Source organism: Nycticebus coucang, chromosome 11 (genome assembly GCF_027406575.1).
Source record: "Nycticebus coucang isolate mNycCou1 chromosome 11, mNycCou1.pri, whole genome shotgun sequence".
In the NCBI taxonomy this organism is placed as follows: Eukaryota; Metazoa; Chordata; class Mammalia; order Primates; family Lorisidae; genus Nycticebus; species Nycticebus coucang.
In genome coordinates, this window is record NC_069790.1 from 59,226,513 (window position 1) to 59,241,435 (window position 14,923).

Below are 14,923 nucleotides of genomic sequence, written 5' to 3' on the forward strand. Positions count from 1 at the left end.
AACCAAGTACCTTCATATCTATGGGTGCACCGACTCTACTCCTAGGTAACACTACCACAGACATGGTCAATGCCAACTAGCTTCTGTAGGGGACGAAAGTGAAATGTACTGTCATCCTCATCAATGTCTATGTCACTTCGTTTTCTTAATTGCCTGCCATGGACAACAGATGTTACTTTAACCACAAAAGTTACGTATAAGGATTTGTTGACATTTTTTTTTTTTTTTTTAACGATGGGATCTCACTACATTTCCCAGGCTAGATTTGAACTTCTGGACTCAAGCAATCCTTCTGCCTCAACCTTCTGAATAGCTAGGACTATAAGCATGCACCACCATGCCCAGCTTGGTAACATTCTTAATGGGTCTAAGTCATAATATTTTAATGTGGTTTACACGATAATTTTCTCTCAGGTGGATTATAAAAATATCTGTTCTCCTGAAGTAATTTTGGACTAGCTATCTTATAAAGTTAAATGAGAGTCCCTAATGTATTAGTCTTATTAATGAAATCCTAGTTTTAAAGAGGGTTGTTTTATTATATACAAGGTCAAAAATTATGAGATGATCTTAAGTTGCCATTTAGTTTTGTTTTGTTTTGAGACAGGGTCTTGCTTTGTTGCTCAGGCTGGACTCGAACTCTGGGTGGCTCAGGCCATCCTCTTGCCTCAGCTTCTCGAATAGCTGGGACTGTAAGTTTATCACTGCACCCAGCTATGCTATTGTTTAAAAACCCAATCTTTAAAGGGCGGCGCCTATGGCTGAAAGGAGTAGAGCACTGGCCCCATATACCGGAGGTAGGGGGTTCAAACCCTGCCCCAGCCAAAAACTGCAAAAAAAAAAAAAAAAAACAAAAAACCCATCTTTAAAGAGAGCACATATGCTACCATTCAAATTTCCTATTTCTGTTTTTGTGAGCAGCAAACTAAAAGCCACAGAAAGTAAGCATACCTGCTGCAGTCCTTCAGTCCCACAGGTGGCTCTCATTTCTTCCAGTTCTCTGTTTAGCTCTTCAATCTCATGCTGTTTTCCAGCTAATTCACTTTCCATCATCTCTAGATGGGTCTGACTATACTGCGCTCCTTGTCCAGGGTAAGAATCATCAACATCAAATCCTTCTTCCTAAATCAATTCAAGATTTTTAATAAATCAGAACTAGCGACATTCTTTAGGAAGAGGGATTCAAATATTGAATTCCACAGCAAAGTCCACTTTAAAACATCACTCATCACCTGGAAGTTTACTGGCATGGCAACCTACTTCGTTGTGAATATAATATACACCTCAAGAGCACAAACAAGAATATTCACAAATTCTGTTACAGTTGACTTTCATAATAAAAGGTAAGTAAGTTTGTTTTGTTAAACATTAAAAATCAATTTGACATCACACAGAGGTACATGCAGGAAAAAGTTTTGTTAGTAAGCCAGATAATTTTAAATTATATAAAACATTAGTATCACAAGCAGTTTTAAATACTGTACCCTTAACACATTTGTAGTCTTTCCTGTTTTCATCACAAATCTGCAACCATTTACCTGTATAAAAACAATTTCCTGATATAATTATAACCTTAAGAGAGAATTTTACTTAGCGAACAATATTTCTGCTAATTGTATTCATGCCTGTGTATTATAATCTCTAGAGAAAATGCCTCATTGGCAAAAACAGATACAGTGATTAAATTTAATTGAAATATTTAAAGATTATGATCATTTCAAATGCCAACCATTCCCTGAACATCTCAATGCTCACAATGCAAAAGATACTGAAGTATGTATATACATTTTACTTCAACAAATGAAACCTTATGCATTAAGGTTCTAACTAAGTGCAACTTCTATTTGGTTTTCAGGATATAACCTCAAGTTACTGGATCCTCTTTCATAAAACGCTTAATTTAAATAATTGTTTTTGGACTACATCCTTATTTATTTTCAAGTAAAAACACTTACTGATAAAAATTTCTTGAAAGCTGGTAAGCAAGTCAAGACACAGGAGATAAGTGGTGAGGAACACTGCCTCGAGAACTTTGTACTGGGGCTAGAACTATGATAGCTATGCCAACACTGACCAATGTGAAGGTTTTCCAGAACACAGAACTACTCATCTCTAACACATATGTTTTGTGGTAGGAGGAAAAGGATGACATATTATGACCTAGTGAGAATTAGTTGCAGATCAATTAATCCATTTAATAATCACTTTGTCCCTTAATAGTGTGAAAACCAACTTTATTCACTATTCCATGTTAAAAAAATCCAAGCTAATGAAGTTGCTTCTGCTGGAATACATAGCACAGAATAGCCTACTACTAGAATTAGATCCCTACGGGCCACATACTTTAAAAAGCGGAAATCCTAATTATGAGTTATTTATCAGAGTTTGATTCCTTTGCTTTCATCATAAGGATAATTTCTGAAAAATCAAAGCTAAAGTTAAAAAAATCACCATCTATGATAAAAACAATTGGTAATTGGTGAAAACTATCAGAAGGCAGGAGTACTGACTCTATTAAGACTATCAGTATCAATAAGCTGGGCATGGTGGCACATGCTTGTGGTCCCAGTTACTGGGAGGCTGAGGTGGGAGAATCTCTTGACCCAGGACTTCCAGGCAGGAATGAACTATGATCGTGCCTGTGAATAGCCACTGTACTAAAGCTTGGGCAACAAAGCAAGATTCTGTCTCTAAAAAATTTTTTTATTAAAGAATATTATTAACATTAAATCATTTGCAATAACTTTCTAATTAAATACTGTACTTCTAAGTTGCAATTAGCTTTTCTTGATTCTGAAATGAAGTATTTTGATATGTCTACTAAAACTTGTACTTTAGAGTAACAGTGTAATGACAAGTATGTTTATGAACACCATATTCCTCCTTTATCATTGGGGAATATGGAAAGTATGTTCTAAGACCCCCCAGAGGATATGTGAAACCGTAGATAGTATCAAAGCCTGAATACACTATGCTTTTTCAATCTGACAGCCAAATTGGCTGCTGAACGGCTGACAGGAGGGCAGGATATCCAACATGGATACAATGTACAAAGGCAGGATTGACATCCCCTGCAGGATAAATGAGACAGACACAGATTTCATCATTCTACTCAGAACAGGGCACAATTTAAAACTTATAAATTATTTTAAAAATGTCCACTTAATATTCTCAGACCACAGTGAACCACAGAAAGCAGAACCACTGATAAGGGGACACTACTGTCTCTTCGAATCATCATATAAAACAATGCATATTCCTTTAAGTGGCACCGAAATCAGTTATCTGTTTATAATAAACAGTTGCCCACTTAAAATAATTATGTTTATAATAATTGTATTTAATACCTCATATAGACAATGTTCCATGTAATTTTTCTCTAATTCTGTGATAGCAAATTTTATACTTGAACAACTCGTATGTATTAAATACTACATAACCATTTTTCAAAACAGGTAATAAAATATTACTACCAAAAGAACTAAATAAAAACAAATTATATTCCAAAGATAGAACAGGAACACTCAACAGATTATTAGGATCATTAATACCCCGTTTCCCTGAAAATAAGATATCCTCCGAAAATAAGACCTACTTACAGGAAAGATAAGACGTCCCCTGAAAATAAGACCTAGCGCATCTTTGGGAGCACACCTTAAAATAAGACGCTGTCTTATTTTCGGGGAAACAGGGTAGTTAGCAATAAAGTATTCTATTTTTTTTTTTTTTTTTTTTTGAGACAGAGTCCCACTATGTCACCCTCAGTAGAGTGCTATGGCAGCACAGCTCACAGCAACCTCAAACTCTTGGGCTTAAGTGATTTTCTTGCCTCAGCCTCCCAAGCAGCTGAGACTATGGGTGCCCGCTACAATTGCCTGGCTATTTTTTTGTTGCAGTTGTCATTGTTGTTTAGCTGGCCCGGGCTGGGTTCGAACCCACCAGCCTCAATACATGTGGCTGGTGCCATAACCACTGTGCTACGGGTGTGGAGCCAAAGTATTCTATTTTTAATGTAGATAATTATTTTACTGATACCTAATGAGTAAAATATTTATCTAACATTAGCCTTCTCATATTGTAATTGGTAAATCTTCATGTGAAAGTAAATCAATAACTTGAAACATGAAGATTAGATTAATAGAGTCCTTCAACTGAAAAAAATTTCAATTTCCTTTAATGTCCTTTTTTACTCCAGCATTACTCATGGTTATTTAAGCTTCAGACTATGTTAATAAATTCTTTTTTAATTCATAAGTTTAATCTGTATTGATAACGTAAAGATATAGATGAGTTCAAGCAAGGCATATTTTAAAATTTAAAATATTCTGTTATGGTAAGTATCAGATAATAAATTGCTATTTGGGAAGAATCAGGAAAAAAGTAATTTTCATTGTTAAGGACTTCCTACAAAAACTCATCCCTTGGAGTTAAAACACATTTTCTCAGTAAAGTTGTAAGAATGGAAAAGCAAACATGCAAAGTACTCAATACTAATATGAAGCCTGTAGACAATCTAATTTACATCCTCATGGAAGAAAATTTCATTTCAAGTTGGAGGCAGGGGGAATGAAGAAAGGGAGAATGGGGAGGGGTGTCTGGTGTGCTCCCACTGAATGGGCACAAAGTAGGGGTGCATGGCACACCTTCTGGGAGCAGGACATAACTACAAGAGACACTCTACCTAACAAATTCCAATATTGTGAGTTGGTTGTTTGTACTCTCTCACATTAACCTGAAATAAAACAAACAAACAAACAAACAAACGATGACTCATTCTCTTAGTGAACACTAATGTTAAAAAATAAAAGAATCTTTCATAATTTATGATTAAGACTTATACTTAATTTGGGAATACGTACATTAACAAACATTAATAGTGGATGTTGTTATAAAAAATAAGAATCTGATGGCTCAAAAAAGATCATGAAAATTGGAAGAGTTCAATGTGTCTGACACATGGAGGTGGAGTCAAGTAACTAATGACTAAGATCATTCATTGAAAGTCAAAGTTGAGAAGCTAAGCCTGTTACTTCTATATGAAGTATATGGGCATGTCTCCAACTCCAGTCATTTCATAAATGTCATAAATCATACAAGCAACTTGTTTAAGAAATACTGAATAATCAGATGAAATCTATAATGGAGTGCATACTCTACTATTATTTCATCTTTGTTTGTTTGTTTTTTGTAGAGACAAGAGTCTCACTGTACCGCCCTCGGGTAGAGTGCCGTGGCGTCACACGGCTCACAGCAACCTCTAACTCTTGGGCTTACGCGATTCTCTTGCCTCAGCCTCCCGAGCAGCTGGGACTACAGGCGCCGGCCACAACACCCGGCTATTTTTCTGTTGCAGTTTGGCCGGGGCTGGGTCCGAACCCGCCACCCTCGGCATATGGGGCCGGTGCCCTGAGCCACAGGCGCCGCCCCCATTTCATCTTTCTATACTTAGCAAAGCATATTTATTTGCTTGTCTTATCTCTATATTGCCTGTAGTATTCCCAATTTCTTCCAAATAATCCTATACAAAGGGTGTAAAAAATACTTTATGTAAATATGGTGCTCTGGACATGAACTGTTCTTTAAGGATTGAAGATGACTGTATATAGTTTAATTTACAAGAATATTATTTTAGCCTTATTTCTCTAGAGTATATAACTGGATATATATTTATATAGAAGAAATCTGGGAATAAAATTATTTGACTACTTCTTTCTAGAAGTGAACCCAATTTTAACCCAATGAGTATACTAGCCACAGAAGTCATAAAAATTAAACAAATGCCTTACTTACCTATTACGTACAATTTCCAAACTAAGTTCTAGTTAAATACAGAGTGTCCACAAAGTTTGTGTGCCATTATTTTAAATTGCACATGAATTTTATGGACATCCTGTATATTACAACAATCTGAAATCCTTCTGAGAATAATCTGTTAAAGGGATCTTCATCACTCATTTGTTTCTTATAAAGACAGTGTGAAAAAAAGCATATTTCTCAAAAAGAGTAATAAAGGAATCTAACTTTGCTGAATATCTATTCTGTGACAAACACAAACTAAATACCTCAAGATTTAGACAACTGTTTTGTGAAGTATACAACCATCCTGTGAGGTAGAAATCATCACAACCATCATTACAACCACCCCCATTTTATAGGTAAGGAAACTGTATTTCAGAGTTTAATTGACGTGCCCAGTTCACACAGTTTGAAGGTGAAGAAGTTCAAAATACGACTTACTGGTTCCAAAGTTTCTCTGCTCTTCTGTCGTTTACCTTATTGCTCTACTTACCAGAAAAATGACAGTGACATTTAGGCAAAATACAAGATGATTATGTGACCCATGATTAAAACTACATGATTCTGAAATTTAGAATACTCAAATTCAAACCACAGCTGTGAAAATAATTAAATGATGCAAATCTGGTGTTTGTAGTGAAATTATAATATATATGTTGTCAGAAAGAAAACTCATTTTTACTGATGTTACTGACAGATAATTCCTTAAGAACTCCAATATGAAAAATATTACAGTGTGAGATTTATTCCTCAGATTATAAGTTTGGTCTGATGATGCTTCTACAGCTTTCTGAAATGGATGAGCATGGCTTAGAAGTCCCCTGTGATTCTAGTTCATTCGAGCCAGTCAACCCTCATTAAATGGAGGAGCTAAAGCCTCAAAACTAGCCAAGAGCATCATGGATCCAACCAGTATTCATCTCAGCAACCTTGATAAGACACCCCAAACATTTCACAAACTATCAACTTTTCTTCTGTTTTTTACAAAACAGAGAATAGATTAAATGTTTCAAAGGCTAATTAATCCATTGTGAATCCAGATATAACATGTATAATATTACAAGGATTAAAATTAAAATCAGGTCAAATCTGTCAAATATTGTTTCATAATTACCTTTTTCAATGTAATTATAATCTAAATCACGGTTTTTCCCAAATTACAAGGCAGTTAATCAGTTTAGGTTTTTCAACCACCATTAAAACCATAAAGTATGACAGGATATGTGTGATGTAAGAGTAAGCATCTTTCTTGAAACTTGTATGAAAAAAAAGTATAGATGTATGTATTTATTCATGTACAATTGATCATGTGTATAACCATACATATATATGTAACTACGAAGGATGCCAAAAAAAGTACATCCATTTTAAGAAAAGAAAAAACTACCAATAATGTATAGTTATGATTTAATAAAAAATTAAATTAAAAAAGAAAACAACCTATATTAAAATTGTAGTAGTCATGTTTGACTTCTGTAATTATAAGAGATACAAGATACAATAAACAAGATAACAAATATTATTGGTATATATTGAGTGTTACAATTTTAATACAGTTTTTCCCTTTCTTAAAATGTGTATACATTTTTGGCACCCTCTTTTAAATGTATATATGAAATTACACACATATATGTAAAATATATTTATTACTGTGAGCGATGGTCAACAACTATGAGAAATACTGTTCTAAATTTTATCTGTAGTGCTTATATTTAAGTACTATTTGTACTCTACTTTTTTTTTCTCTTTGAGACAGGATCTCATTATGTTACCCCCAGTAGAGTGCTGTAGCATCACAGCTCACAGCAACCTCAAACTCTTGGGCTGCAGTGATTCTCTTGCCTCAGCTTCCCAAGTAGCTGGGACAACAGGTGCCCGCCACAACACCTGGCTATTTTTTGTTGCAGTTGTCATTGTTGACTCAGCTGGCCCGGGCCAGGTTCAAACCTGCCAGCCTTGGTGCATGTGGCTGGCGCCATAACCACTGTGCTATAGGTGCCAAGCCAATTCGTACTCTACTTTGAAACACATCACATTTACTAAGTGCCACAGATATACAGTTTATATATATATGTGTGTGTGTGTGTGTTTTATAAAACATATGTATACATATATATGTATACAATATAAAACATAAATATATATATGTCATATAACATATATATGTTACACATGTTTTTTTCCTTCTGGACCACATAATCTCCATCAGTGGTTTACTTTGTTTTCTTTTTCAGACAGAGTCTCACTCTGTGACCTGGGTAGAGTGTAGTAGCCTCGCAGCTCACAGCAACCTCAAACTTTTGGGCTCAAGTGATACCCTTGCCTCAGCCTCCCGAGCAGCTGGGACTACAGGTGCCCATCATGATGCCTGGCTAGTTTTTCTACTTTTAGTCGAGATGGGGTCTTGTTCTTGCATAGACTGGTCTCAAACTCTTCAGCTCAAGCAATGCATCTGCCTCTCTGGGTCTCCTAGAGTGCTAGGATTATAGGCGTGAGCCATCATGCCTGGACTCCATAGCTGAGTGCACTGGCTCATGCCTATAATCTTAACACTCTGTGAGACAGAGCAAGGCAAGGTAGATTGCTTGAGCTCAGGAGTTGGAGAACAGTCTGAGCAAGAAAGAGACCTCATCTCAACTAAAAGCCAAGCATGGTAGCAGGCACCAGCCTATAGTCCCATTACTCTGGAGGCTGAGGCAAGAGGATCACTTGAGCCCAAGAGTTTGAGATTCCTGTGAACTAGAACATCACGGCACTCTACCCAGGGCACAGAGTTAGACTCTGTCTTCAAAAAAAATAAAAAAATCACTGTAATAAGAACTTTCAAAAATATCTATTTACATTTTCATAAAGAAAACCTGAAAATCATGATTTTTTTAGCTTTTCAAAGGAATATTAATAAAATTAAATTTTGTCCTATTATCTCAATATGAGAAAATGGCTACATAAATTTTAACCAAATATCATGGGTGTGTATGGCATAGTCTGAAAGATATGCCAACTGGCATATAAAATTTTTTCATTTTAGTGTAAAGAAAAAAATGCACTTTGCAGACTTCAGGGATGTCAAACATGTAGGTAGTTCAATCACCAAAGCATCTGAGAACTTCACCAAGAAAGACAGGTATAAGCACTAAGTCATTAAAGGAATGAAAAAGCGTTTTCACAGTCATCTTTTGGTGTCTGCAGGGGAATTGGTTCCAGAAAAACAATACCAATTGTGATGATGCTTAAGTTCCTTACATAAAATGCGGTAGTATTTGTGTATAATCTATGCACATCCTCCCATTTAAATCATCGCTAAATTACTTGTAATGCCTTATACAATGTAATTCCTATAGAAACAGGTGCTTTACTGTATTTTCTTTCTTTCTTTTTATTTTATTTATTTATTTTTATTGTTAAATCATAGCTGTGTACATTACTGCAATCGCCTGTACCCATTCTAAGATGCACCATAGATGTGGCCCCACCCATTACCCTCCCTCCACCAAAACCTCCCCCCTCCCTTCCCCCATAGTCTTGTGCTATAGTTGGGTTATAGCCTTCATGTGAAAGCTATAATTTAGTTTCATAGTAGGGCTGAATACATTGGATACTTTTTCTATCATTCCTGAGATACTTTGCTAAGAAATATCTTAGCAAGTATCCAGCTCCATCCATGTAAACATGAAAGAGGTAAAGTCTCCATCTTTCTTTAAGGCTGCATAATATTCCATGGTATACATGTACCACGATTTGCTAGTCCATTCGTGGGTCAATGGGCACTTGGGCTTCTTCCATGACTTAGCAATTATGAATTGGGCTGCAATAAACATTCTGGTACAGATGTCTTTGTTATATTGTGACTTTTGGTCTTCTGGGTATAAACCTAGTAAAGGAATTATAGGATCGAATGGCAGATCTATTTTTAGGTCTCTAAGTATTCTCCAAACATCCTTCCAGAAGGAACGTATTAGTGGGCATTCCCACCAGCAGTGTAGAAGTGTGCCCTTTCCCCCACATCCACGCCGACATTTCTGGTTTTGGGATTTTGTTATGTGGGCTACTCTTACTGGGGTTAGGTGATATCTCAGAGTAGTTTTGACTTGCATTTCTCTGATGATTAAGGATGATGAGCTTTTTTTCATGTGTTTGTAGATTTTGCGTCGGCCTTCTTTAGAGAAATTTCTCTTCAAGTCCTTTGCCCACCCTGAGATGGGGTCACGTGTTCTTTTCTTGTTAATACGTTTGAGTTCTCTGTGGAATCTGGTTATTAGACCTTTATCAGAAGTATAACCTGCAAATATTTTCTCCCATTCTGAGGGCTATCTGCTTGCTTTACTCACTATGTTCTTGGCGGTGCAGAAGCTTTTTAGTTTGATCAGGTCTCACTAGTGTATTTTTGATACTGGTTCAATTGCCTGGGGAGTCCTCCTCATAAAATATTCACCCAGGCCGATTCCTTCAAGAGTTTTCCCTGCACTTTCTTCAAGTATTTTTATAGTTTTTTTGTTTTAAGTTTAAATCTTTTATCCAGTGAGAGTCTATCAGTTTCTATCTTCTACAGGTTGCCAGCCAGTTTACCCAGCACCATTTGTTAAATAGAGAATCTTTTCCCCACTGAATGTTTTTTTTTTTTTTTTTGTAGAGACAGAGTCTCACTTTATGGCCCTCGGTAGAGTGCGGTGGCCTCACACAGCTCACAGCAATCTCCAACTCCTGGGCTTAAGGGATTCTCTTGCCTCAGCCTCCCGAGTAGCTGGGACTACAGGCGCCCGCCACAACGCCCGGCTATTTTTTGGTTGCAGTTTGGGTGGGGCCAGGTTTAGAACCCGCCACCCTCGGTATATGGGGCCGGCGCCCTACCGACTGAGCCACAGGCGCCGCCCCCCACTGAATGTTTTTAATTCAAACATAAAAGATTTGAATTTGGCTTGTCAAAGGTCAAATAATGGTAAGTAGCTGGATCCATCTCCTGGTTCTCTATTCTGTTCCAGACATCTACTTCTCTGCTTTTGTGCCAGTACCATGCTGATTTGATCACTATGGATTTATAGTACAGTCTCAGGTCTGGTAGCGTGATTCCTCCTGCTTTGTTTTTATTGTGCAGTAATGTTTTGGCTATTCGAGGTTTTTCTGATTCCATATAAAATGAAGTATTATTTTTTCAAGATCTTTAAAGTATGACAATGGAGCTTTAATAGGAATTGCATTAAAATTATATATTGCTTTGGGCAGTATGGACATTTTAACAATGTTGATTCTTCCCAGCCATGAGCATGGTATGTTTTTCCATCTGTTAACATCTTCGGCTATTTCTTTTCTTAGAGTTTCATAGTTCTCTTCGAAGAGATCTTTCACGTCCTTTGTTAGGTGTACTCCCAAATATTTCCTCTTCTTTGGCACTACTGTGAAAGGAATAGAGTCCTTGACTGTTTGTTCAGCTTGGTTATTGTTGGTATATTTAAAGGCTACAGATTTATGGGTGATTTTGTAACCTGAGACATTGCTATATTCTTTGATCACTTCTAAAAGTTTCATAGTACAAACCCTAGTGTTTTCCAGATATACGATCATATCATCTGTGAAGAGTGAAAGTTTGATCTCTTCTGACCCTATGTGGATACCCTTGATCGCCTTTTCTTCCATAATTGCAATGGCTAAAACTTCCATTACAATGTCAAAGAGCAATGGAGACCTTGTCTGGTTCCTGATCTAAGTGGAAATAATTTCAATTTAACTCCATTCAATACGATATTGGCTGTGGGTTTGCTGTAGATGGCCTCTATTAGTTTAAGAAATGTCCCTTCTATACCAATTTTCTTTTTCTTTTTTTCTTTCTTTTTTTTTTTTTTTTTAATTATTGGGGATTCATTAAGGGTACAATAACCCAGTTACACTGATTGCAATTGTTAGGTAAAGTCCCTCCTGCAATCATGTCTTGCCCCATAAAGTGTGACATACACCAAGGCCCCACCCCACTCCCTCCGTCCCTCTTTCTGCTTCCCCCCCCCATAACCTTAATTGTCATTAATTGTCCTCATATCAAAATTGAGTACATAGGATTCATGCTTCTCCATTCTTGTGATGCTTTACTAAGAATAATGTCTTCCACGTCCATCCAGGTTAATACGAAGAATGTAAAGTCTCCATTTTTTTTTACTGGCTGAATAGTATTCCATGGTATACATATACCACAGCTTGTTAATCCATTCCTGGGTTGGTGGGCATTTAGGCTGTTTCCACATTTTAGCGATTGTAAATTGAGCTGCAATAAACAGTCTAGTACAAGTGTCCTTATGATAAAAGGATTTTTTTCCTTCTGGGTAGATGCCCAGTAGTGGGATTGCAGGATCAAATGGGAGGTCTAGCTTGAGTGCTTTGAGGTTTCTCCATACTTCCTTCCAGAAAGGTTGTACTAGTTTGCAGTCCCACCAGCAGTGTAAAAGTGTTCCCTTCTCTCCACATCCACGCCAGCATCTGCAGTTTTGAGATTTTGTGATGTGGGCCATTCTCACTGTGGTTAGATGATATCTCAGGGATGTTTTGATTTGCATTTCTCTAATATATAGAGATGATGAACATTTTTTCATGTGTTTGTTAGCCATTCGTCTGTTGTCTTTAGAGAAAGTTCTGTTCATGTCTCTTGCCCATTGATATAAGGGATTGTTGGCTTTTTTCATGTGGATTAATTTGAGTTCTCTATAGATCCTGGTTATCAAGCTTTTGTCTGATTGAAAATATGCAAATATCCTTTCCCATTGTGTGGGTTATCTCTTGGCTTTGGTTATTGTCTCCTTAGCTGTACAGAAGCTTTTCAGTTTAATGAAGTCCCATTTGTTTATTTTTGTTGTTGTTGCAATTGCCATGGCAGTCTTCTTCATGAAGTCTTCCCCCAGGCCAATATCTTCCAGTGTTTTTCCTATGCTTTCTTTGAGGATTTTTATAATTTCATGCCTTAAATTTAAGTCCTTTATCCATCTTGAATCAATTTTTGTGAGTGGGGAAAGGTGTGGGTCCAGTTTCAGTCTTTTACATGTAGACATCCAGTTCTCCCAACACCATTTATTGAATAGGGAATCTTTCCCCCAAGGTAAGTTCATGTTTGGTTTATCGAAGATAAGGTGGTTGTAAGATGTTAGTTTCATTTCTTGGTGTTCAATTCGATTCCAAGTGTCTATGTCTCTGTTTTTGTGCCAGTACCATGCTGTCTTGACCACTATGGCTCTGTAGTACAGACTAAAATCTGGTATGCTGATGCCCCCAGCTTTATTTTTGTTACTAAGAACTGCCTTAGCTATACGGGGTTTTTTCCGGTTCCATACAAAATGCAGAATCATTTTTTCCAAATCTTGAAAGTACGATGTAGGTACTTTGATAGGAATGGCATTGAATAGGTAGATAGCTTTTGGAAGTATAGACATTTTAACAATGTTGATTCTTCCCATCCATGAGCATGGTATGTTCTTCCACTTGCTAATATCCTCTGCTATTTCTTTTCTGAGGAGTTCATAGTTTTCTTTATACAGGTCCTTCACCTCCTTCGTTAGGTATATTCCTAGGTATTTCATTTTCTTTGAAACTATGGTGAAGGGAGTTGTGTCCTTAATTAGCTTCTCATCTTGACTGTTATTGGTGTACACAAAGGCTACTGACTTGTGGACATTGATTTTATATCCTGAAACATTACTGTATTTTTTGATGACTTCTAGGAGTCTTGTGGTTGAGTCTTTGGGGTTCTCTAAGTATAAGATCATGTCGTCAGCAAAGAGGGAAAGTTTGACCTCCTCTGCTCCCATTTGGATTCCCTTGATTTCCTTGTCTTGCCTAATTGTATTGGCTAGAACTTCCAGCACTATGTTGAATAGTAAAGGTGACAGAGGACAACCTTGTCTGGTTCCAGTTCTAAGAGGAAAAGCTTTCAGTTTTACTCCATTCAGTAAAATATTGGCTGTGGGTTTGTCATAGATAGCTTCAATCAGTTTTAGAAATGTGCCACCTATGCCCATACTCTTCAGTGTTCTAATTAGAAAAGGATGCTGGATTTTATCAAATGCTTTTTCTGCATCTATTGAGAGGATCATGTGATTTTTATTTTTGCCTCTGTTAATATGGTGGATAACGTTTATGGACTTGCGTATGTTAAACCAGCCTTGCATCCCTGGGATGAAGACTACTTGATCATGATGAATGACTTATTTGATGATAAGCTGTAATCTATTGGCTAGGATTTTGTTGAGAATTTTTCCATCTATATTCATGAGTGAGATTGGTCTGAAATTCTCCTTTTTGTTTGGGTCTTTTCCTGGTTTTGGTATCAGGGTGATGTTTGTTTCATAGAATGTGTTGGGGAAGATTCCTTCTTCCTCAGTTTTTTGGAATAATTTCTGCAGTACAGGAATAAGCACTTCCTTGAAGGTTTGATAGAATTCTGGAGTGAAGCCATCTGGACCAGGGCATTTATTAGTTGGAAGCTTTTTTAATGTTTCTTTGATCTCAGTGCTTGAAATTGGTCTGTTCAGGAGGTCTATTTCTTCCTGGCTAATTCTAGGGAGAGGGTGTGATTCCAAATATTGATCCATTTCCTTCACATTGTCAAATTTCTAGGCATAGAGTTTCTGGTAGTATTCAGAGATGATCTCTTGTATCTCTGAGGGATCAGTTGTTATTTCCCCTTTATCATTTCTGATTGAGGTTACTAGAGATTTTACTTTTCTATTTCTAGTTAGTCTGGCCAGTGGTTTATCTATTTTATTTATTTTTTCAAAAAACCAACTCCTTGTTTCATTAATTTTCTGAATGATTCTTTTGTTTTCAATTTCATTGATCTCTGATTTGATTTTGGATATTTCCTTTCTTCTACTGACTTTAGGCTTAGATTGTTCTTCTTTTTCCAATTCCTTAAGATCTCTTGTGAGATTGTTGAAGCGCTCTTTTTCTGTTTTTCGAATGTAGGCATCTAAAGCGATGAATTTTCCCCTCAAAACTGCTTTTGCAGTATCCCACAGGTTTTGGTAGCTTGTGTCTTCATTGTTGTTCTGCTCAAGGAAGTTAATGATTTCCTGTTTTATTTCTTCCTGCACCCATCTGTTATTCAACAGAAGATTGTTTAATTTCCATGCCTTTCGGTGAGATCGAGCATTTC

General features: G+C 36.7%; 1 protein-coding gene across 7 annotated transcripts in view; it reads right to left on the reverse strand.

Moving 5' to 3' along the window:
* Positions 1-14,923, reverse strand: part of AKAP9 (A-kinase anchoring protein 9) — a 193,706-nt gene that overhangs the window by 135,365 nt on the left and 43,418 nt on the right. For 5 of the 7 annotated variants that reach the window (XM_053608477.1, XM_053608476.1, XM_053608478.1 and 2 more), the window contains exons 4-5: positions 1,485-1,538; positions 952-1,122 (exon numbers count right to left, since the gene is read on the reverse strand). In XM_053608477.1, coding sequence (XP_053464452.1) covers positions 952-1,122; positions 1,485-1,538 — 225 coding nt within the window. The remainder of the gene's footprint in view (positions 1-951; positions 1,123-1,484; positions 1,539-14,923) is intronic. The other 2 variants (XM_053608480.1, XM_053608479.1) reach the window with 1 other exon arrangement.